Below are 25,002 nucleotides of genomic sequence, written 5' to 3'. Positions count from 1 at the left end.
CTAATGCCAAAGAGTACAGTTTGGTAACTTAGCTCCGACACATGCTTGACTGGTTTCAATTGTAATCCAGATCCTCAGACCTGGCCTTGGGCTCCTTTCTAGCACTGCCAGATTCCCTTCCGACTCTCCTACTCAGACCGCAAAACCTACTCCTAGACAACATTCTCTCCAACCCCCTGGTGGCCATCCCTATTAAGGCTTGGAAGTTGGCTCATGCTAGGTTGGGGGCGAGCCCACTGTCTTCTCTACATTTACCTTTGCTCTGGAACCCTGAGTTCCAAAGCAGATCCAATACATACCTATTCAATCCTATTCAATCCTAATCAAGGCACGGTCTCGTGTTGTTGAGTTCCTTCTTAGATTTTGACACACACATTTTTTTACCATAGGTGGCCTCAGAGAACGCTTAACGGGACCCTGGTTCGCCTACTTTCAGGTACGGCACTACTTTGGCACTTTAAGCCAGCACCTCACATCCTCTGACTGGAGTAATTCGCTGGATTATCTGTTATAAACCACAAATTCAGCCTTTTACTTCATATCCACTCTCTATGCCCTTCTGCGATACACACCTACTGGAGCACACTACAAACGGGTCTAGGGAAGTGGAAGATTAATTTCCCTGACATTACACATCCTAAACGCATACTACGCCTAGAGTCAACTGCTCCCCATGGTTGCCTATCATGACATGCTAGAAACCACACACTATTCATATTTTATACTGCATAGACTTCATCTGATGGCAAGGAAAGACTCCCCTACCTGTTTCACATGCACCCACACAATGCGGACCTGTATCACTGTCTGTGGGAGTGCCCCCTGATACAGGACTTCTAGAGGGAGGTTGCACAATACTTAACGAACAACAAAATTATGCCATTGCCATTAAACCCTAGTTTCCTATTGTTGGGACCCACCCCTGGCAACCCCGTACCTAATAGATGTTTTGGCATGATCATAGCAGCGGTGGGCCGCAAGACCATTCTTTAGGCATGGAACCACCCTGGTACTCCACTTAAGGCCGTTGTAAGGATTTTTGCAGCCTTAGGCAAAAACTATTTTGCCACCCCATTTGCTCCACCTACTCATGCAGACTGACATACACTGACCCAAGTAGACTGACGCGCACACACGTACTGACACACACAGACTGACGCATACACACTGATCCATGCAGACTGGCGCACAAACTGACCCATGCAGACTGACGTACATACACACTGACCCATGCAGACACACACTGACCCACACAGAAACACTGACCCATACAGACATACACAGACCCATACAGACAAACAGTGACCCAGACAAACACCGACCCATACAGACACACACTGACCCATACAGACATACACAGACCCATACTGCAAACAGACACTGACCCACACTACAGACAGACACTGACCCACACTACAGACAGACACTGACCCACACTACAGACAGACACTGACCCATACAGGCACACACTGACCCATACAGGCACACACTGACCCATACAGGCACACACTGACCCATACAGGCACACACTGACCCATACAGACATACACAGACCCATACTGCAAACAGACACTGACCCATACAGGCACACACTGACCCACACTACAGACAGACACTGACCCACACTACAGACAGACAGTGACCCATACAGGCACACACTGACCCATACAGGCACACACTGACCCATACAGGCACACACTGACCCATACAGACACACACTGACCCATACAGACACACACTGACCCATACAGACACACACTGACCCATACAGACACACACTGACCCATACAGACATACACACACCAATACTGCAAACAGACACTGACCCACACTACAGACACTGACCCACACTACAGACATCCACTGACCCATACAGACATCCACTGACCCATACAGACACACTGACCCATACAGACACACACTGACCCATACAGACTGACATGCACAAACACAAGTTCTTCACAAACACACATTGTGATGTCACTCTTACCTTGTGTTCCTGGCAGCTTCCCAGCATCTGGCCACCTTCATTCCGTCTCAGCCCTGCTATGCTCCTGCCCATTTGTCCCCACATACAGTGCAAGGGGTTGGAGAGAGAAATGAAAGCACCCTCACTCTGTTGCGGCCATGGCAGTCTTTGTGGGAGGCCTGGCTGAGCAGACTGAAGTGGATGCCGCTGGACCAGTATTACCCTGGGCGGTAGTCAGCAGACATGTAAGTGCTCCCTAGCGCCCGGTAACATGGCCGGTGGCACGATTTGTAGAACTTCTCCAATGGGGCGGCCAAACGAGCAGAGTGCAGAGCAATAAAGATCCATGGCTGGCACCCCCCTATAAACAGGGCCCCAGGCGGCTGCCTAGTTGGCCATGTGTTTAACATGGGTTGGCTTTATACTTTAACCAACAAGGAAATCTTGGTCAAAAAATTCTTCATTACATGGAGGTGGTATATTTCCACAATGGATACCTCCTTTCAATCTAAAATCACAACAACACTGGAGTGCACGGCTTGGTTCTTGGCTGAGATGGTGGCCGGGCGGGATCCTATAAGTACCCTATCCAATGCTGCCCTACCATAACTTTGTTCTTAATGTTCTTTTGGATTGGTGGGCAGGGAGGTTCAATGGACTGGTGCCTGTATATAGTTCTCGACCTCGAAAAAGTTTCAGGTTAAACCTAGATTGATTCTATTATGGAGCCAAGATGGGTCTGTCCAAAATCTGTCAATTTTGATCCTGCAGACCCTTGCTACACCTACACGGTCTGATGAATCTTCATCAATGTACTATACCTGACAAATGTTAGTTATCTTTTACCTGTGTTTTACTGTTAAATGCAAAGAAGAGAAAAGAAAAGAGAAAAAAGTAAATGTGAATGCTTCATGTACACTCCTGATACTGTATCTAGCATTCAACATATTTCACGTGGCTGAGATTGCACCTATGCTGTTTTTAACATTCACAATAAAAAAGTAAAAAAAAAAAAAGATGACATAGAGATTGATGTTTTACCGAGCAATGATTGGGGGTGATTCATGAGTAAATATGCATACCATGTTTCAAATAACGTTACATCTATTTAAATGTATTTATATATTGTTTAACAAAAACAGTTAAAAGTTAAAAGCAAATGGTAAAATGCAGGTTTTGTGTTTTTTTTTTTTTTAAAACAAACTATGCTTAAAGGAGCACTATAGTGCCAGGAAAACAAACTAGTTTTCCTGGCACTACAGGGTTATTAGGTCCCCCCTCCTGCTGGGCTGAAGAGGTTAAAACCCCTTCAGCCACTTACCTTAATCCAGTGCCGGGCTCCCTCGGCGCTGGTGACCTCTCCTCCCCCTGCCGACGTCAGCTCCAAATGCGCAGGCGGGGCTAGAGACATGCGCGCATTCAAACCGCCCATAGGAAAGCATTACTCAATGCTTTCCTATGGACGTCCAGCGTGTCCTCAATGCGATTATCGCATTGAGGATTGTGGAAGCGACCTCTAGTGGCTGTCAGGAAGACAGCCACTAGAGGCTGGATTAACCCTCAATGTAAACATAGCAGTTTCTCTAAAACTGCTATGTTTACAGCTGCAGGGTTAAAACCAGGGGGACCTGACACCCAGACCACTTCTTTAAGCTGGAGTGGTCTGGGTGCCTATAGTGATCCTTTAATATTTAGCTCTCTTACACCCTAGCTGATAAGACACAAGTTGAAGAAGGTGTCAAAATGTGTCTATATCTCATGTCGTTAGAGTAAAAAGACAGCAATATAAATGTAGCTTCTTTCTCACATGTAGCATAAAGCATACAATCTTCCACTCATAATGTGCTCCCAATAGATCAGAAATGTTTAATAAGAGAGCTATACACTTATGAGGAAAATAAAAAAGGGAAAGGTAATTAAAATATTACAATGCCAGAAAATATATTCTCTACCCCACAATACACACAAACATTTGTATTAGGGTTTACAGATGCTCAAATCGCATCTCTCTAGAAACATGCTGTTAAGAAAACATCCTCCTGGCACCATGCTGTGTGCTACTTACAGTATCTGATGAGAAAAGCAGAGCATGGTATAATGACTTCAACCAGACGGAGGCACAAAATAAGGGAAAAGAAAGTTTAATATTTACTGCGCTGAAGCGTGATTGGATTATATGACAAACAATGGCTATTTGGTAATAAGCTAATTTGATGCTATTTTGCAGTTTTATCCTCCTTCAAATCTTTACCCCTACATGGGAAAAAAAGTTAAATCACAGAACAAAACGTCCTCCAATACCAGGTTGATTTGCTAAATGCCAGAAAAATGAAGTAAAATGGCTTATGCTCAGATGTAATTTAAAAGATCCATGATCTATGCAAATCCCATTGTATTAGGGTATGCTATCTAAATTTCACTTTTGTGTATGGGTGAGAGATGTATGTATTGTGTGTTATGTATGAGTGGCTGCACATTGTGTTTATGAAATTGTGTGTGTGGATGGGTTCACTTGTAGAGGTTTGAGTAGGAATGTGGTCTATTTGTGGAGTTGTGTGGATGAGTGCATGTGGCAGAAGCTGTTTGTGGTATTTGTGTTTGTATGTATATGTGAGCTGCCTGATGTGTAAAGTATGTTTTGTGTGTGCGCTGTCTCTGATAAGTGTGTATGTGTGAGTAAACTGAAGTAGTTATGTGTAGTGAGAGCTTTTTACCTATGGTATAAACACGTTATGGACTCTTGACTGTCTTGACTCGGCACTTGTCTTGGACTTGCCTGTATTGACTCGGGACTTGAATGCAAAGACTTGAGACTTACTTTTGACTTGCAAAACAATGACTTGGTCCCCCCTCTGCAGGACACCAACTGTGTAGCATAAAAAACCCCCAAAAAACCCTAGGTATCTGTGGGGATAGTAGAATAAAGTTAAATGATAAACAAAGACTCTTCATCTTCAAGGCAAGCATGTACTTGTTTGTTTTTTGTCACAAGATTTCATCATTATGTGATAATTCCACAACAAATGAGAAATTTCCTACATTCTTTTAAAACACTATGGCCTCAATTATAAACCAATCATAACGTTGTTAGCTCCATATAAGTATTTATTTAGTTGAAAATCACTTTATTCCTACCATTGAAGACTTATCGGGAACTGATAACTATTGCTTCAAATAATACTGATTTTCAAAAAATATCAATTATATTATACATAGCATTGGAAATTCTGGATTCAGTGATATAATGTCATTTGTTTTTGAGAGGAGTATATAGGGACTTGGGGAGGTGGGAATAGCTGGGGGGAGGAGGAGTGCAGGTGGACATACTTTTTTGAGTTTTTGAGGGGTATGAATAAAAGCATGTCCAACCCTCCTTCTACATTTAATTGTAGTCCCCACCTGCTGCCCATGGGTAGAGGTTTGGGGAGTCATAAGGTCAATAAAGCACAAGCCAAGAACTGGCATCTAGTGAAGTTTTTATGGGCTCTTTCCATCTGGAAAAAAACACATTTAGTCTTGCATTCTTTGGAAGTTAAGAACCGATGATAAATTATATGTAGTATTACTAATACTACATCTAACCCTGTGGTGACTGGCAAATACATCCAGGGGCATCATGCATAATTATTATAGCCTGGCCAGATTCGGTTACTGCAGATCACAGAGAAACATCCCAGTGGAGAGCAGAGAGAGAGAAAACAAACTCATTCACAGAATATCAAAACTTCTGTGGTTTATTTATATGATTTGGAGTATTTTGAAGCTGCCTTTTCCTGTGCTCCTTGGTCAGCAGTAGTGTACATCTTGGAGTTTGCGCATGGAAACGTTCTGCATTTAGTACACGCCTTACTGTGCTCACTGAAACCTCAGTACCTGTTGCCACCAAGTCTTGCTGACGGTCTTTTGCAGTCACTTAATAATTTTTTACAACCTGCCTTTTCTGAAATATGGTTGTAGTCTTACATAGCTTCCTTATTCCAGTTAGTGCAAACACTGTTCCTTCAACTTGCAAACTATGCTTTCAACGCTGTCTCTAGGAACGTTCAGTGACTTCGCTATCTTTTTGTATCCTCTTCCTTGATTGTGAATGGTGATGATCTCTTCTCTTAACTTTGTGGCCCATTCTTTTGACTAAGCCATATTTCTAACATGCAGTCAAACGTGACACTAAACAAACCCATAACCAGTTCAGGTATTCAAAGTGTTCCAGCTCAAGCACATCTGGTTCAACTAATAAAGCCCTTGTTTAGTTGCATCAGGTTTGCTTGAGAGAACACCTGTTTTGCACATTTGTGCTGTTGTGAGTGATTCTATTCAGGGGTTGAATAATTTTGAGCCTGGATAAGTCATTATTAGTTGCATTTTCAGTTTAATTTGGGACAAACACTTGAAGTATTTGTTGTTTTAAACTATTTCAATTGCTTTTGTCTGATTTGTTCATTGCAAACGGCTGAAATTCTGTAAATATTGACAATAAACCTGATTTGCAATGGGAGTTGAATAATTTTGATTCCATCTTGATAAAGACCTAGGAGGGTTAAAACGATGATGTAAAACTTTTGAATTGTTTGAATACATATTGGAAAAACCGAGCGTGCTCCTGTCCTTACTTTGTGTGTAAATATATATATATATATATAATTTTTGTTTAAAGCAGTGCGTGCAATCTTTCCAAGGATAGTTTTTGGAATTTGAAAAATAGTAATTCTACAGATGCCAGAGAGATAATAACATTTGTACTCTGATAAAATAGATCTGGGTATCTCTCTAGGTAGCTCCAAATATTTTAGGTAGTGATTTGCAGTAGTGCCAAATATTGTATCACCAGTATTTGAAGTACATACCTGACCACGATAAGTTGTTTCCTGCAGTGATTTGACCCTTCCCGGTATATGTAAAAGTTGACAGTGGAAAGTGCCTATTTTATTGACTTTGCAAAATGTATTTTAAATATAATTTTATCTCACTTCAAGCCAATTTTTCAGTTGAAGAATTGGTCACCAGGCTCCCTCCATGCGTACAATTTAGATCTCTGACAAAAAATAAAAGGTTTAGAACTGACCTAGGTTTATGGCACCCCAAAATGTGCTTTAATTAGATAAACATAGCACACCGAACTATGAGGGAAGTGTACGGTATAGATCTATAAACGTCCCGAAAAATTGTGGTTTTAGATTTATATCATCCCTTTAGCAGTCCTGAAGAAGCTCGTACCTTCATCCTTTCCTCTTATGTAGAACGGCCAAACAACGAGGGTCACCCTCTTTACACGTTATATAACAACAAGCAGTAATATTCATATGGCAAATTGCTATAAATAAAATTATGTGTTATATTGCCAATTTGTCTTTTTTAATTCACCTTCCCTCGCAGAATATCCAGCGTCTCGCTCTCTCTCTCTCACCTTCACTATTTATTTGCTACCTCTCCGCTGGGGATAGCGACATAAAAGCTGAATTTCAGAGTCATTGCATTCTATTTTAACAAGTACTTTTCTCTTAGTCAGCAGACATTTTGCTAAATTACTTACAAGAGCAATGCAAGAACATGGACTTTGTGATTTAAGGACAAGATATCATTCAGTTTTCAAAGGCGATTTATGGCAAAATATTTTTTCATGTATTTAAAATGTAATGAAGTGTCACACACTAGTGCAGTGGCACATTTAAGCTCAGGACTTTAACTTCTTAAAGTCCTGAGCTTTTTGTGGAGATGCTGTATTTTTACAAGGAGCTATGGATTTATAATACACTTTTATAAATTAATGTGCAGTTTTCAATGTACACTATATTTTCTCTCTCTGATAATTTCTGCCATGCTTTGACAGCATTAGCATAATTTTCTTGTGTCATTTATTATTATCTCCAAGCTGCACTTATTCAGTATTTTAATACATATATAATATACATTGTATTTACATTTATATCAAATAATTTACATTTCATATGTTTTAACATTTAGACCGTTGGTACTGTGGTTAAAATTTTATTTTTTTTTTAAATTATAATTGCAAATTGAACCATTTTTTTGTGCAAATTGTACCATTTCATTCAAAACATATTTAATTTGTGGTTACTAGCCCCTTTAGGTGTACTAAACAATATATTATTTGACTTTTAATTAAAAACAAGACAAAAAAAAAAAAACAGCTATATACAAAAATTTCTCCTAACAAGTGCTAGGTGTTTTTTTTTGTTTTTTTTTTACTACTAAAACCTTACATGGCAGTGTAGAATGACCTGTCAAATAAATCATTTTTTTCTTACAACTTAAATTACAAAGTCAACATAGGCAGCCACAAAAGAGGAGGTCGTCAGGGTTGCCGTTATATTTCATTTATTCATACTGTGTAGCGGAGAGTAAAAAAGGGCAATTTAAAGGATGACTTCCAATAAAGGGAGTGTAATCCCTTTCCATCACTAAGGTTAATTTAACAGATTTGGCACCTTTTCAGAAAACTCTTGGGATTAGTGGATACATTTTCAGTAGATACAGCTGAGCTTTGTATACATCTTTAGTTCCTTTTTACCCTAGTGATTAACCCTTTAAGGACACACCTTCTGGAATAAAAGGAAATCATGATGGAATATTTCCGTCATGTATCCTTAAGGGGTTAAGTTATAGGACACCTGGTGTTGAATGCCTTATAAGGGCATAACATGTTGTATTTCTTTTATGATTTCTTTTGTTAATTCACACACAAATATTCCTTTATTTGAGATCTCACATGTAGTAAATATATTCACTGTATTCACACAATAGAATAATACAATATACATATATGACATTAGAATAAAAAGTTATGAATATGATGCACTTAGGAACAAAGAATGTAAATTGGAGGAATGAATGAGCAAAGAAATAAAACAAAAAAACAACACAATGCACAATTTGATCTCACACTTTTTGTGTTACAGGCCCAGGGTTCTATCTATAGGCTACTAATAAAGGAACACAAACATGTATTCCTGACCCTATAGTGTTAAAACACCATCTAGTCCCTTTGGCCCCTGTTTCCCCCCATAAATATAGTAAAATCTTACCTTTATTGCAGTCTGCTGCTGCTTGGCTGGCTTTGCACCTTCACATAGGAAAGCATTGGATTGGCTGAGACTGTCAAGGAGGTAGATCAGTGTAGATCCAGGACAAGCCAAACAGCCTTGGCCAACCAGCATCTCCTCATGGAGATGCATTGAATTAACACATCTCTATGAGGAAAGTTCAGTGTCTCCACACAGAGGGTGGAGACACTGAATAGCAGTGCTGCACACTGTGTAGCACTCCCCCTTGAAGCACCTGTAGCAGCCATATGAGGAGTGGATGGTGGAAGTATCCCTAGGCTGTAATGTAAAAACTGCATTTTCTCTGAAAAAAACCCCACAGTGTTTACTGAAAAAAGCCTACAGGAACTGATTACACTCAGCATAAAAAAATATAATAAGCTGTGTTTTTTTTATTGTGACTATAGTGTCCCTTTAAGTATTTATTTACAAAAAATAAGTTGAACTACTATACACAGGAAATCAAAATCATATTGCACTGCATTACATTACATAACATTAAAGATTACAATTCACTTGAAAATGCCTGTTTTATTTGTAAAACACTTAGGGAATATAATTGGAAACAATTTTTTTATATTTTAGGTATGTTTTAATTTTAATTTTTGCAAGTTTTTAGTTTCCTTGTTTTTGGCACCACTACTACAACTAAACATTTGCCGGATACCTTCCAATCCTCGGTGGGAATCATACCACCAATGTTGGTTAATTTGAGCAGATTCCACAATAATGTCAGTCTTAACATGGGAAATATATATATAGAAGGACAAGAATGACCTGATGGAGTGCTACCCGAGGTGCCCCTACAGACAAGCCACCACATTTTTCAGGCCAATAATTCCACATTTTTATTGTGGTTACTGTGATTAACCCTTTGCTTTTCTTAAGGAAAATATCCCTTTTAAGTCTAAATAGGGAGCCTCTTGTCCTTTGTACAGTTCTGTTATTGAACAGATTACTAGAAAATTAAAGTACTATATTTGCATATTTTATTTTGTTATCATATCCCCTCTGAGATACTTTTTTTTATAAAGTAAACATTCAAAGTTTCTAGCCTTTCTACATAACTAAAATCTTCCATACCACTTAAATATTTTAGAGCTTGTCTGCACTTTTCCAGTTAAAGGAAATTATTTCCAAAAATGGTCCACAATTTCCATGGTCTTACCATTAATTTATACAAAAGGTTCCGTCAAGTAAATTATTACTCAATTTATGCCTGACAGTACCTTATTGTCATTTGCAACTGCTGACTGACACTGCACATTGTTGCCTAGTCTGTTGTCTATAATTATTGTCAGGCCCTTATCATTTATCATTTTTCCCTAATTCAGACTCATTTAGAATTTAAAGAGGTACAGACTCTGTTGCACATTTAGCACAACCCAATAGCTAGCTAAATGTTAGTTATTAATTGTGCTTAAAAAACAATCTTTATAGATAAGTTTCTATTTTGATTTAAATGCTTTGCATATGCACATACAAATTAGTTACCCCCTGCAAGGCTCTATGTACAGCACTGCTGTAGAATATGCTAAATGTGCATGCACTGGTATGGAAGGTCTTCTTACATTTCTTAGTGAACCTTACTTTTCATGTGACGACCGCAGCTCAGAATAAACTAATGCAGTGGATGTAGGCATATATTGTAACTACTTCCTCTACTTTATTCACCCCAGTAAGTGCTCTAATAAAATAATAATGTGGTGAAGGAACTTCCATATTTTAAAGAGGTGACAATTCCTTTTTAAATTGATTGTGCGTGCCTCCACCCAAAATGCATTTGTTGGCTGACAGCATCAACTGATATGCTCAGCCAATTAATGCCATTCAAACTTGGATACATTTTACATTGCTAATGTAGTGTAACTAATGATTTGTAACTTGTGCATCAGTCATATATCAATACAGGGAACTCTTATCAAAGGTCTTAGAAAAATAAGATTTATGTATGTGATATGCACTACAACATCCTGATAGATTAATAAGTCGATAGCAAATCTTAACTTGGTTTTAAGACAGACAGATCATGTCACACTAGCTTGATAGCAGTCGGGTTAAAGTGACATAACCTGTCTTTCATAAAAGCAAGTTAATGCTTCAACAAACAGTGCCCAGTGCGTTGCTATTATTAAGAAGGTTACATTGTTTCAGGGACTCCCATGCTGTAGCTGTACAAAATAAATTGTTTACTTAGCAAACAAGAAACCACTGACTGGCACTGGGGAACCCCTCGTACCAGCGGCATTGCTAAGTTCCAAAAACACCTGGGGTTTGAGACCAAAGTAAAATTTGATGACTCTCTATGAGTCATCTCCTAAACTTTCAAGTCATGCACCTTCCTCTCAATCCATGAATACCATGCTAACGATGCGCTCCCAGATTTGAAATAATGCATAACCAGAACAAAAAACACATGCTGCACAGCCAGATATTCAATGCAATCCTTTCATGATATGTAACTAATAGAGGGATGCGCACCCTATCGCAACAGGCACTTGGGGCAACATCCCCTTCCTCTAATTAACCTGATGCCGCACTATACTACTGATCTTTCTTTTTATATCCAGTAGGTACTTTTAGAAAAAGCTGCCTAATGTAAAATTAAAGTAACAACAATGCATGGAGAGACAAAACAAATCTAACTGAAACATTAGGTGCAATCCTCACAAGCACTCACTCTGGTGCCTCCAACAAGTCTATTATATACAAAGATACAAAATACACACGATAAGAGCCACATTTAAATACATAAACCCTTCATTCAAATAAGTTATGCTGTAAATACATAAAACAAATGGACAAAAGAACAGAAAAAAAGGCAAATAGTGTAATACAAGGTAATTACCTAATTTCCACAAGCCTAATAAGACAGAAACACGAGCCACCAATACCCCCCAACGTTTGGGCAGAAACTGGCTGCCCTTTTGACCGACATCCTTGAAAAAGACAAAGACAGACAGTTGGTGTTGAAATGTTGGGGGTATTGGTGACTTGTGTTTCTGTCTTATTAGGCTTGTGGAAATTAGGTAATTGCCTTGTATTATACTGTTTGCTTTTTTTGGTTGATTTGTCCATTTTTTTAATGTATTTACAGCATAACATGTTTAAATAAAGGGTTTATGTATTTAAATGTTATAATGTAAAATAAAAAAATGAAACACTTATCCTCCTGACTCCTCCATCACGTGTTAATCTGAAGCTAAATAGCCACATAACAGGGGCTTCAGACCCCAGAGCCTACCCCAACAACACCTATTTATAGGTTACCTTTCGCTATGCTAACGTAACATCATTATAGTTCTTAAGGATTTTTATCTCAATTTCTCTGACAGCCCTTTATACTCATTTTATAACATGTCTATAAATGTTTTTTGCAAGACCAGCATCACATAGAAAAAGGTTTAAACATTTAGAAATTAAGCAAAAAGGTGTAAAACAGTACAGAAGATCATATAAATACTATAGTCTATAATTTAAGTAGTAAAGGGAAACTAATAAATGCTTACACGATCTATCAGGGTTCAAATATATAAAGTGTTCTTTCGAAAACAGTCTGTCTGCATTTCTTGCATCACCGTATCATCATTCAAAAACTAGGTTTAACTTCTATGCTGACATTTTTATAGATTTTTTCTTAAATTAAATCATAAAAGCTTTGATTTTTATAAATTAAGATATCATGTTATTAGTAGCTGTGTGCAAGGATTGTCATAAATTATTATTTTATTTACATTTTAATTGGCTTCCCTTTACTATAAGATCTTTTTTTATTTGTATAAAAAGATAATTATTTAATTTTTTCACCAAGCATTATGTTTCTAATGACACACTAAACAGTAGTTGCAAACACAAGCAATAAGTGTTACTTACAAAGATTCCATTTTAGCCCAGTGGTTGTTACAGAATTGCACTCGGATCCTACAGGTATCAGGCCACACCATTTCCCCTCTTTTCCAGTTGAAACGTGTAGCTTGTGTTTTCCCTGTGGCACAGTAAAAACATAAATGGATGTTTCTGAAATTAATATAGAACTGCTAGCTTAAAGGCATATATGTCCACAAACTCAGTTGTCTCAATTCAAGTTTTAATTGAAAAAATATATATAAATAAGTACTAAAATCTGTATTTTATGTTTTTTTTCTACTACCCTGTTTCTCTGAAAATGAGCCCTAGCTTATTTTCGGGGGATGCCCGCAAGATAAGCCCTATCCTGAAAATAAGCCCTAGTTGCTAGTTTGCTAATCAAAGTTTTGGGAATTTTTGGGATTTCATTCGCGAGTAAGCTAATCTATGCTTGGGGAAGTTTCCTTAAACATAGATTCATAGGATTCTATTTGCGAGTAAGCTAATCTATGTTGGATAAAGATTCCCCGAACATAGATTTGCAGGATTCCATGCCCTAGTTAACTGGTCCCCTGAACGCACACCTGTTTTCTAGCTCATGCTTGCTACCATTTTTCCCCGAAATAAGACATACCCCAAAAATAAACCCTAGTGCGTTTATCATTGGGAAAATGAATATAAGACACAGTTTTATTTTCGGGGAAAGACAGTAGTTAATTAGTTAAAAAGAACCAATGGAAACAATGAGGTAACGCGTCAAATAGTACTCTCAATAAATAGATGCTCAAAGCACCATAACCACCTTTACTCCTTACCTATGCAGCATGGAGTGCCAATGTCCAAACTGCCTCCAACCTGTTAAATATTTATAATCCTAATCATCTCAATTTAGTAATGTTACCAGGGAGCAATGCCTATTCGTTGTCATAGAAGTTCGCAGGCACCCTAAAATTTTTAAAGGATACGGTCATCCAGACCACTTGATCTCAATGAAGTGGTTTGAGTGCAGTGGTCCTACCATTTTAGCCCTTCAACATGTAATGTTGCTATTGTGTAGAAACAGCAATGTTTACATTGAAGGGTTAATTGCACCTTTAGTGGAGCTTCCTCCTCCAGAACAGAGTTTAAACAAGAAGGGACAGGGACAGAGGCTTTTACAATTGGTAAATTGGAAACTCAGTGTCTGATTGATAGTGCTAATTTTTTTTTTTTATCAAAAAAATAAAAAAACACGGTCCCTCCATCAAATACTGCTCATGGCAACATTTGATTGGAGGAGCACAGTTTTTGACCACCCATGTGTATCTCCTACACCAAAGCTTCTGAGAAAAATTACATTTGACGAGATTACAGAAGATATCAGCAAGCATGCTGACATCTTTGGAGTCATCTAGGTGCTGGAAACAAAGTGAGTAATCTTTTTTTTTTTAGAAAAACAAGAGAGAAATCTGTCCTATAACGCATATACAATTGTTCGGATTATGCAAACTAAACCAGGTAAAATATTAAACTTTATTGAATAGATAATTTAAATAATAAATCGATAAATCAATATATACAGAAAAAAACTTAAACAGTGAGGTGAGACACACCAAAGTGAAAAAGTGTAAATCCCTAAATGGGTAACATAATGAGGCTATGCTGCCTAGAGGGTGCCTATAGTGGCAGTCCCGTCTACCTGACGAGGTATGTAATTACACTAGCTGCCGATCTAGCAGGGTGAAACTCTGATAAGAGAGCACAATCAAATAGATTGCTACTGCAACAAGACAGAGAGCCCAATCCTAATCGGCAACAAAAAGGCAATACTAGATAGCCACGTGTAGGGATGGCAGCAAACCACTTCAGTACATCCAAATGCCACAAAGAGTTACAGGGTCTCTATAGAGTAAAACGAGCAAACATGTAATGGTGGACAGTGGAGGAACTGAAAAATCAAAGGAAAGTGAGTAATGTCACTTTGTTGAGTGACATTACTCACTTTCCTTTGATTTTTCAGTTCCTCCACTGTCCACCATTACATGTTTGCTCGTTTTACTCTATAGAGACCCTGTAACTCTTTGTGGCATTTGGATGTACTGAAGTGGTTTGCTGCCATCCCTACACGTGGCTATCTAGTATTGCCTTTTTGTTGCCGATTAGGATTGGGCTCTGTCTTGTTGCAGTAGCAATCTATTTGATTTTGCTCTCTTATCAGAGTTTCACCCTGCTAGATCGGCAGCTAGTGTAATTACATACCTCGTCAGGTAGACGGGACTGCCACTATAGGCACCCTCTAGGCAGCATAGCCTCATTATGTTACCCATTTAGGGATTTACACTTTTTCACTTTGGTGTGTCTCACCTCACTGTTTAAGTTATTATCTGTATATATTGATTTATCGATTTATTATTTAAATTATCTATTCAATAAAGTTTAATATTTTAACTGGTTTAGTTTGCATAATCCGAACAATTGTATATGCGTTATAGGACAGATTTCTCTCTTGTTTTTCTCATTTCATACTATTAGGGTTACCCCCTGTTCTGTCCTCCAACAATCTATTTTGGCCCCCTTTTTCTTTTTTACTAATCTTTTTTTTTTACTTTTATTTTCATCAGCAAAGGGGGTGAACAGTGGTCACAGTGATAGAAGGGAACATATACGCTTGGGAAAAAAGCCTATTGTTATAACATTTACAGGCTCTATTAGATTTTTTTTATGGTAGGCTGTACTGTACCTGCAGAAGCAAATAACTTCATTAAATAAAATATATTAATTAAACTATTCCCTTAGTTATCAGATGGAACAGTACAGCATTACTAAGCTGTATGCATCACTATAATTACTTAAGGCCGCTACAAATCCCATAAACCCCTTTGGGCATACGAATATGGGTTTTGTAATGTGCTTCTGCTATATTCAGCAATAAAATTAGATTATCTACAGTCTGGAGAATGCCACTAAACATGGAATTGAAATGTTAACCAAAGGAATGGCTCTGCAGATTGGAACCCATTTAGACCTGTGACCCATTGAATTTGGAATATTTTGCAGGATAAAAATTTAACAAGCAAATAGAGACAAAAAGCCTCAAGGCCTACTAACACTTTAAGAAGTTGTTATACAGAAAAAAACAATACACTTTCTTATTTTCAATATGGTATTGTTTGCTTAACGCTGAGGTGCAGACACATTTTTTTTTAACTGTGAATAAACTAAAAAGGTAAATTCCACAGCCTCTACATTAAGCTGGTGCTTGGTTTGATCCTTTAAACTACATTTTTAGAGCAACATTTATGTAACAATCCAAGTGTCGATTGTTTGCTCTAAGATTGTTTAAAAAAAATATTTTTATATGTGCAAATGATAACATTTAAGCTTGTGACGCCACAACAACAGTAACAAGCATAGTGATATCTAGCATGCACAATTTATAGTATAATTAATATTAACAATATATGCAGCAGAAATGGGTTACAAAATCGAAAAGACAATGCACTTTTCTGCACAAACAAACACAAACAAATTGCCACTGGGCGGTGACATAATATACTGATATCTCAGTTTCTCCAAACTATCGGAGAGGGGACGGGAGAATACATCTTTGATATGTACGTGCTATGTCCATTAATGTGTTGCAGCCCACGCGTAAATCTTCTCACGGCTCTTTGTTCCTCCGGAGCGGACACTGCAAATTCCCGAGCCCGGAGATTCCCTGTGCAACAGACCTGCCTGTCAGTGCCCTCACCTTCTGGCCTTAAGGTCTGTCTGGGTAGAGGTCTCTTGTTCCTATAGATCCTCATTTTGCGAGGAGAGGCAGAGAACTCTGGCTGTGTTTTGGCCCTGGGGAATGCAGCAGTATGGGGGGAGAGGGGGCAGCGTAGGTGCCCACCTAGGGACAAGTGGTAGGCCATGAGCTACACTGCGATCACTTCAGGCCTCCAAAAGTGTTTAACCTGCTTCAAGGTTAGTTCCCCTTTCTCAAGACCGATATTTCTGAAACTGAATAACAATCTTCGATTTATGAGCTTAATAGATGTCAGGCCTGGGAGCTCATTCAACCTGCATCCAGCTCTCTCAGTGGTCAGGCCCCATCCTAAGATTTTATTTTTAATAATGTCAAGGATCTTTGAAAAGAAGTTACTACATTTTATACTAGTATATTTTTTATTGTGGATTGTTATGTTGAGATAACCACGTTGTCGGATATATGGCGCATATTATATTAGTTGTTTGTTTGTTTGTTTTTTTAGAAATCCCCCTTTAACATGTGAGTGTATCAATACATTTTAGTACTCCTAACTGATGTGTTCATTGCTTTATATATTGCAATGCAGTAGTAGATTTTGATGGAATATTTTCAACCCTAGATACCTCATTACTCATAAACGTCATGAATCATGAAGGATGATTAAGTGCTAATCAAAAATCCTCACCTAGTGTACTTGTCACTTTTTATAAGTTCTGTTTGTTCCCCAGCTTGCAAATATTTACTTCTATATTAACTGGCAGGCCATAAGGTGAAAAAAAAATACTGCATTGTGTGTTTTTTCTAATTACATTTTTTACGTTTTTTTTCTAAATACATTCCCAGATTCTATATTGAACAGACCATCAATTAGATCAAACAAACCATTGCATAATAAGATAGTGTTGTAAAAGACAAATGTTTAGAGGTTGATTTAAAAAAATATTTTAAAGTAAAACCTGTCAACCACGAATTACGGTAAGTGGTTTATCTTATCACATTAAGTAGATACAAAACTATACAGTAATCTATACACTGTGCTTATTAATTCATCAACAAAAGAAACTAAACCTTTTCTCCCAAATCAACATGACATTCCGACATGGATTGAACTCTGGAAAAAAACACCTGAAGAAGTGGATATCATTAAATGATTCCTAGTGTATACCTCCAAACACTGGGAGATTTGAGATCAGGACAGGTGTGTGGGCACTAAATTGGCATTGTTAGTTTCTTTTGAGTACCTGGGACCACAAATCCCATCTCCATACATGGAGAATTTGGTGTCTGGAATGACAGGTGGATCCCTTTCATCCCCTGTAGTGGCAGTTTTCAATTTCCTGTCTTGTTTTCTTAAATGAAATCTTATCTCGGTTTTTATTTATTCAGTTCTTCAATCTCTACATGTCCCATTGCAAAGTGTTTGTATTGGCAGAGATCCTTTTGCTTGTCATCTCCTGGACCTCCTACCTCTGGGTATAGCCATTTATATGACTCCTCTATTTTTTCCTCTATGATTTGCGTGAGGGTGATTCATACATTTGTCAGCTCTCTGGAAAATTAGATATTTTCCCATGTCCTGATTCATTTCATTGAGTATTCGCTATCCATGCTTTGGATAAATACACTCTCTCTCACCCCAAGGGTGTTTCCTGTGTCATTTGTCACAGTATGGTGTGTAATTCCACTTATTTTTTCTATCTCTATTTTTCACTCCATCCTAAACTCTATGTAGTCTGTTGTATTCAAATATATTTTTTGGGCTACAGATTCCCTCAAATTTTCCTCCACTTGCCCTCTCTTGATTTCCTATGTCCAACCTCAACAACCAGTATCTACTGTAACCGTATCTCATTGGATATGCTAACTTCTTTCGCTAGCTGGGATTGATCACTCTTTTCTGCTGGGGGTGTTGTGGCTTCTTCAGCTTTTGAGGCTGGCAGCACACTTTCTTTACTTTTGTTTTTGTGTACAGACTTTCATGGCCTCCTAAAAGACAGGAGCAAATATTTTCCTACCTTTCTTATAATTTTTTTCTCTCCATGTTCTCAAGCTTATGTTGGCTACTGTATTGGTCTTGCCTTCTGATGTTATGTCACTGCTGTTATTATCGCGTAACTGTATATTTACTTATGATTTTTTTTTCTTGTTCTTATTGCAGTTTGCTTTCCAGTATTTTCTCATTTTTGTTGTTGTTGTTGTTTGAAAACTTCCTGCAGGTTCCGTCGTGCCGGAGTTGTGTGACCGTTTCTTGTTTCTTTTGAATTACCTACAATTGTTGCATGGTTCATAGACTTCCAGTATTGCCATTTACAACAACAAAAAAGGATGTGAGAGGGATCTTCTTTATTCTTTATTTGTTTGTTCTTTTTTATGGTTTGTTTTTTTCTCTTTTCTTTATTATTAACCTCTTCTTCGCTGTTGGGAGGTATCCGTAAAAAAAAAAAAGCACAATTTGTGTTTTGTTTTTATTAACATTTAAATTCTACTTTCATCAAGGCAGGGGTAATTCCTAATTATTCTTAACATGTGGTAATCTACTTGAGGTCAAATTATTTCTATACAATAATATAAATGGGGTTGTTCACTCCAGATTTTGTTTCTAAACGTCATCCAACATGATTACTATTGTAATCCAAGACAATTAGTAGTGCAAATAGTTGAACAACCTTGACCTGCAGTTTATTCTAAAGAAGCAGTGTAAGCAGTTTGTTATACTTTCAATAGATCTTTCTTTTCCTGTTACAATACTCGTCTGAAGACTATGCCTCTTTTCACCCCACATAATCATTTGTGGCATTGTTTTTATAAGAAACAAAGATCTTTATTTCCCATTTTTTTCTCATGGGAAAAGGGCTGACTACAATTGTTCTCTTCAGTGTAAACAATTTTGTCTTCTGCTGTCAAGTTTAGTCCACAATTGGTGAAATGTCACAATGGTAACTCTAATGAGCCTCCCATCCTTTTGGGAGAGAAATTCTGAACCATTATATTGGAGAATTTAAACACAAAAGAAGACATCGAATTTTGAAGGAAAAAAAAAAAAAACCCCACACACACACATATATATATCTATATATAGATATATATATATATATATACAAAATAGAAAAGCTTGGCACTCTCCTTACTCAAAAAGTTTGAAAAATATCTTGCCTAGGTGCTACCCGCGTTCAAAATATAAAATATAAAATAAGGGGTGCACTCACAGGTCTTCGATGAAGTAAAAAACTGGTTTATTGGGTGAAGAAAAACATCAGTACATCTGTGAACAAAATCAACGTTTCGACCCCTAATGGTCTTTTTCAAGATCACTGTACATACACACAAGTGACATTATATACATATAACAATTAAGTGACTTACCAATGGAGTGAGCAGAAAACTTGTGAACCTGCATGCCGAGATGAACCCGGAAGTGCTGGAAGCCGCGATTGCGTCATAACGTGATGACGTGACACAGGGGAAGACGTGGTTGCTAGGCGACCAAATGCCGCCGTGAATAGTGAAAAGAGAATCCCAGATCGGGATCTAAATATAGAACCGGACACTGAAGGTGTCTAGAAGGAGGGATATGTATGTATATATCGCTATAGGACAAACTGAGATCTATAGAGAAGTAGGAAAACTACAAGGAGAGGACCCACTGTCAAAGTGCATATAATGTGGGAGAATAAATATATAATAGTGATTGACAGAGAGACAGAGTCTCCAAATAGAGAAGTCCCACCAAAACCATACGTGCAAAATGCCTATAGCAAATACAGCTAAATACAGAAGTCCGCTGAAAATGAAATACAGTTCAAAAGCATTGCTATGTTTTTCTAAAGTTTATACTAATAGGTAATACATAAATAAGGTCATAATAATACTCTGAATGATAATAATGATCTAATTAGAAAGATTCAAAAATAATAATAATCATAATAATAACTGGAGTGAGCAACACTCGCAATAATAATTTGTAGCGAAACAACCGAAATTGATATGGTTGGATCCTAGGGTGATGTACATATGAAAACAAATTAATGAATATAGTGAAACCTGTACTGAAAAATATATATGTAATGAAAATAATAATAAATGTGAAAATAATAAAAATATATGTAATATATATATATATATATAAATAGTCCCAGATTAGGAAAATATCATCCACATACCGGAGATATTTCACAATCTTGTGTTGATATACAGGTAAGATGTACTTATTTTCAAACCAAAACATGAAAGAGTTTGCATATGAGGGCACCATAGCTGCCCCCATAGCAGTACCAGCTATCTGGAGGAAAAACTGTTCTGTTCTTCAAATTTAAAAAAATTGCAAGTTAAAGCAATAGAAAGAAACTCCATAAGATATTCTATGGGGGAGGGGGGGGGGGGGCTTTATACATATCTGAATTGCATAACATCTCTCGGACCGCTTGAATACCCAGTTCATGGGGTATAACAGTATATAAGCTTTGTATGTCAAGTGTGACGAGTAAGGTGTCGCCGTCCTCTGGTAGGTGGATTTGTCGAATATGTTCTAAAAATTCAGGTGTGTCTTTCAAACAAGTCGGGAGATCCTTGACAAGATTTTTGATGTAGAAATCCACATATTGAGCAATTGGTTCAATGATGCCTTCTTTTGCAGATACAATCGATCTGCCCGGTGGATTTTCAGAGTCTTTGTGTAGTTTCGGGAGTTTATACAGAACTGGATGTTTGGGATGAGGTACATGTAAAAAGGTGGCCGTCTTCTGATCCAAATATCCTGAATGTAGTCCAAAATCAATATGGTCATCAATAATTTTTTGGAACTTGTTTAGTGGATCAAACACTAGTCTACGATATGTTGATTCATCGTTCAGCTGCCGAAGGATCTCCAGTTTGTATTTTGTGTATGAAAATAGGTTGGTCTGGTATGCCTAAAGCAACACTCAGGGATGAGGGAGTCTGACTTGGAATGGAGTGCTCAAAAACTGGGTATAGGCAGAAATTTCACCAAAAAACTGCCCCAAAATGTAGAAATACAATTATATCATTACAGGTGCAATGATATGGGTGAACCCAGGAGCTAATTCCACTTAGAAAGGCTTGAGTCACCAGTATGGATATGTAGTGTGAATACCAGGCAACTACTATGTATATAGTGTGTATACCTTTAAATCTGTCAAAAGACAGGATAGGGTTATGACACACCAATTGCTTATATTAAAACATATAACTAGTGTGTATCCCTTTAAATCTGTATAGGCCTTAAACAGTATGCTCATCAAGATAAAACTTCAAAATATATCAAAATATATGGATGATTGTATTCTATATGGAAAATTAATTACCGGAATCCAATCGGTTAAAATTAATATAAAATTTATTAGAGAAAAAATAATAACAATAGTTGTAACTATGTCAAACCATAAATGCAGTATAGAATGACAACGAGAAATTTAAAATATATATTGATATCGAAAAATATAAAAATGGGACCGGCGCGCGAGACCACCCTTTCTGTCCTCGCGGCGGCCAGTCAGATGCGCGGGAGCGGACTTACGTCATGCACAGGGCGTCCTGTGCATGACGTAAGTCCGCTCCCGCGCATCTGACTGGCCGCCGCGAGGACAGAAAGGGTGGTCTCGCGCGCCGGTCCCATTTTTATATTTTTCGATATCAATATATATTTTAAATTTCTCGTTGTCATTCTATACTGCATTTATGGTTTGACATAGTTACAACTATTGTTATTATTTTTTCTCTAATAAATTTTATATTAATTTTAACCGATTGGATTCCGGTAATTAATTTTCCATATAGAATACAATCATCCATATATTTTGATATATTTTGAAGTTTTATCTTGATGAGCATACTGTTTCCGTCCTATACAGATTTAAAGGGATACACACTAGTTATATGTTTTAATATAAGCAATTGGTGTGTCATAACCCTATCCTGTCTTTTGACAGATTTAAAGGTATACACACTATATACATAGTAGTTGCCTGGTATTCACACTACATATCCATACTGGTGACTCAAGCCTTTCTAAGTGGAATTAGCTCCTGGGTTCACCCATATCATTGCACCTGTAATGATATAATTGTATTTCTGTATTTTGTGTATGTCTGAATGACAATAGCACCACCTTTATCCGCCGGACGGATGACAATTGCAGGATCTCGCATTAGATCAGTCAATGCTGATTTTTCTTCTTTCGTTAAATTGTATCTATGTTTAGGTGGTCTTTTGGATATTTGTACTGCATCTTTATGGACCGCTTGCGTGAATGATTTGATCAAATTATTACTATAAATATCTTTCTTGCTTCTAGGTCTAAACGGATGATCCTCGAACTGCTTCGTGGTGTCTTTCTTAATTTCATTAATACATAAGATTCTCTGGAGTTTGTACATTTCGATTTCAATTTGGAAGGGGTCTGGTTTGCATACTGGAATGAACATCAGTCCTTTATTAAGAACTGATAAATGATGTGAGTTTAACTCTTTACATGACAAGTTATATACAGGTGTCATCGTTTTTTCATCGGAGGTTTGGCATTGTCATTTATATTTCTTCTGGTTCTTCTGCCCTCTTCGTATAAGCTTGTTCCTTTTGCGCCTTGGGTATGTGTCCCGGATTCCACAGGTGCATCTTTGGAATGCAAGTCTTTGTCTAAAAAAGCCACAGTTTTCACTGAATGTTGTCCCTCCTTGTTCTCCGCATCTGAAGCTGACTCACCTGAGCTCATGTCTACCGTTTGGAGAGAAGGTTTACGTATACGTGGTTTAAACCTGGGATATGTATATCTGTTGGGTTCCGAACCACTAAGCCACCGGTATACTTGGTGGTATTTGTAATCGTGGTTAACCTTCTCCAATTTTTGTTGTTTAAATCGGATAAGATCATTTTGATATTTTATATTTTATATATATATATATATATATATATATATATATATATATATATATATATATATATATATATATATATATATATATATATATATATATATATATACAGGGAGTGCAGAATTATTAGGCAAGTTGTATTTTTGAGGATTAATTTTATTATTGAACAACAACCATGTTCTCAATGAACCCAAAAAACTCATTAATATCAAAGCTGAATATTTTTGGAAGTAGTTTTTAGTTTGTTTTTAGTTATAGCTATTTTAGGGGAATATCTGTGTGTGCAGGTGACTATTACTGTGCATAATTATTAGGCAACTTAACAAAAAACAAATATATACCCAATTATTTATTTTTACCAGTGAAACCAATATAACATCTCAACATTCACAAATATACATTTCTGACATTCAAAAACAAAACAAAAACAAATCAGTGACCAATATAGCCACCTTTCTTTGCAAGGACACGCAAAAGCCTGTCATCCATGGATTCTGTCAGTGTTTTGATCTGTTCACAATCAACATTGCGTGCAGCAGCAACCACAGCCTCCCAGACACTGTTCAGAGAGGTGTACTGTTTTCCCTCCTTGTAAATCTCACATTTGATGATGGACCACAGGTTCTCAATGGGGTTCAGATCAGGTGAACAAGGAGGCCATGTCATTAGATTTTCTTCTTTTATACCCTTTCTTGCCAGCCACGCTGTGGAGTACTTGGACGCGTGTGATGGAGCATTGTCCTGCATGAAAATCATGTTTTTCTTGAAGGATGCAGACTTCTTCCTGTACCACTGCTTGAAGAAGGTGTCTTCCAGAAACTGGCAGTAGGACTGGGAGTTGAGCTTGACTCCATCCTCAACCCGAAAAGGCCCCACAAGCTCATCTTTGATGATACCAGCCCAAACCAGTACTCCACCTCGCTGGTGTCTGAGTCGGACTGGAGCTCTCTGCCCTTTACCAATCCAGCCAAGGGCCCATCCATCTGGCCCATCAAGACTCACTCTCATTTCATCAGTCCATAAAACCTTAGACAAATCAGTCTTGAGATATTTCTTGGCCCAGTCTTGACGTTTCAGCGTGTGTCTTGTTCAGTGGTGGCCGTCTTTCAGCCTCTCTTACCTTGGCCATGTCTCTGAGTATTGCACACCTTGTGCTTTTGGGCACTCCAGTGATGTTGCAGCTCTGAAATATGGCCAAACTGGTGGCAAGTGGCATCTTGGCAGCTGCACGCTTGACTTTTCTCAGTTCATGGGCAGTTATTTTGCGCCTTGGTGTTTCCACACGCTTCTTGCGACCCTGTTGACTATTTTGAATGAAACGCTTGATTGTTCGATGATCACGCTTCAGAAGCTTTCCAATTTTAAGAGTGATGCATCCCTCTGCAAGATATCTCACTATTTTTGACTTTTCTGAGCCTGTCAAGTCCTTCTTTTGACCCATTTTGCCAAAGGAAAGGAAGTTGCCTAATAATTATGCACACCTGATATAGGGTGTTGATGTCATTA

The 25,002-nt window shown here is 37.7% G+C and overlaps 1 protein-coding gene across 1 annotated transcript in view; it reads right to left on the bottom strand.

Annotated features, from left to right (window-relative positions):
• The window catches only part of TPK1 (thiamin pyrophosphokinase 1), a 601,906-nt gene that overhangs the window by 152,150 nt on the left and 424,754 nt on the right, over positions 1 to 25,002 (bottom strand). Inside the window, exon 8 of the mRNA XM_063450652.1 lies at positions 12,904 to 13,015. Within this exon, the coding sequence (XP_063306722.1) occupies positions 12,904 to 13,015 (112 nt within the window). The remainder of the gene's footprint in view (positions 1 to 12,903; positions 13,016 to 25,002) is intronic.

This window comes from Pelobates fuscus, chromosome 4 (genome assembly GCF_036172605.1).
Source record: "Pelobates fuscus isolate aPelFus1 chromosome 4, aPelFus1.pri, whole genome shotgun sequence".
NCBI lineage: Eukaryota > Metazoa > Chordata > Amphibia > Anura > Pelobatidae > Pelobates > Pelobates fuscus.
Note: the sequence above shows the minus strand (reverse complement) of the source record. Positions and strands in the feature narration are given on the sequence as shown.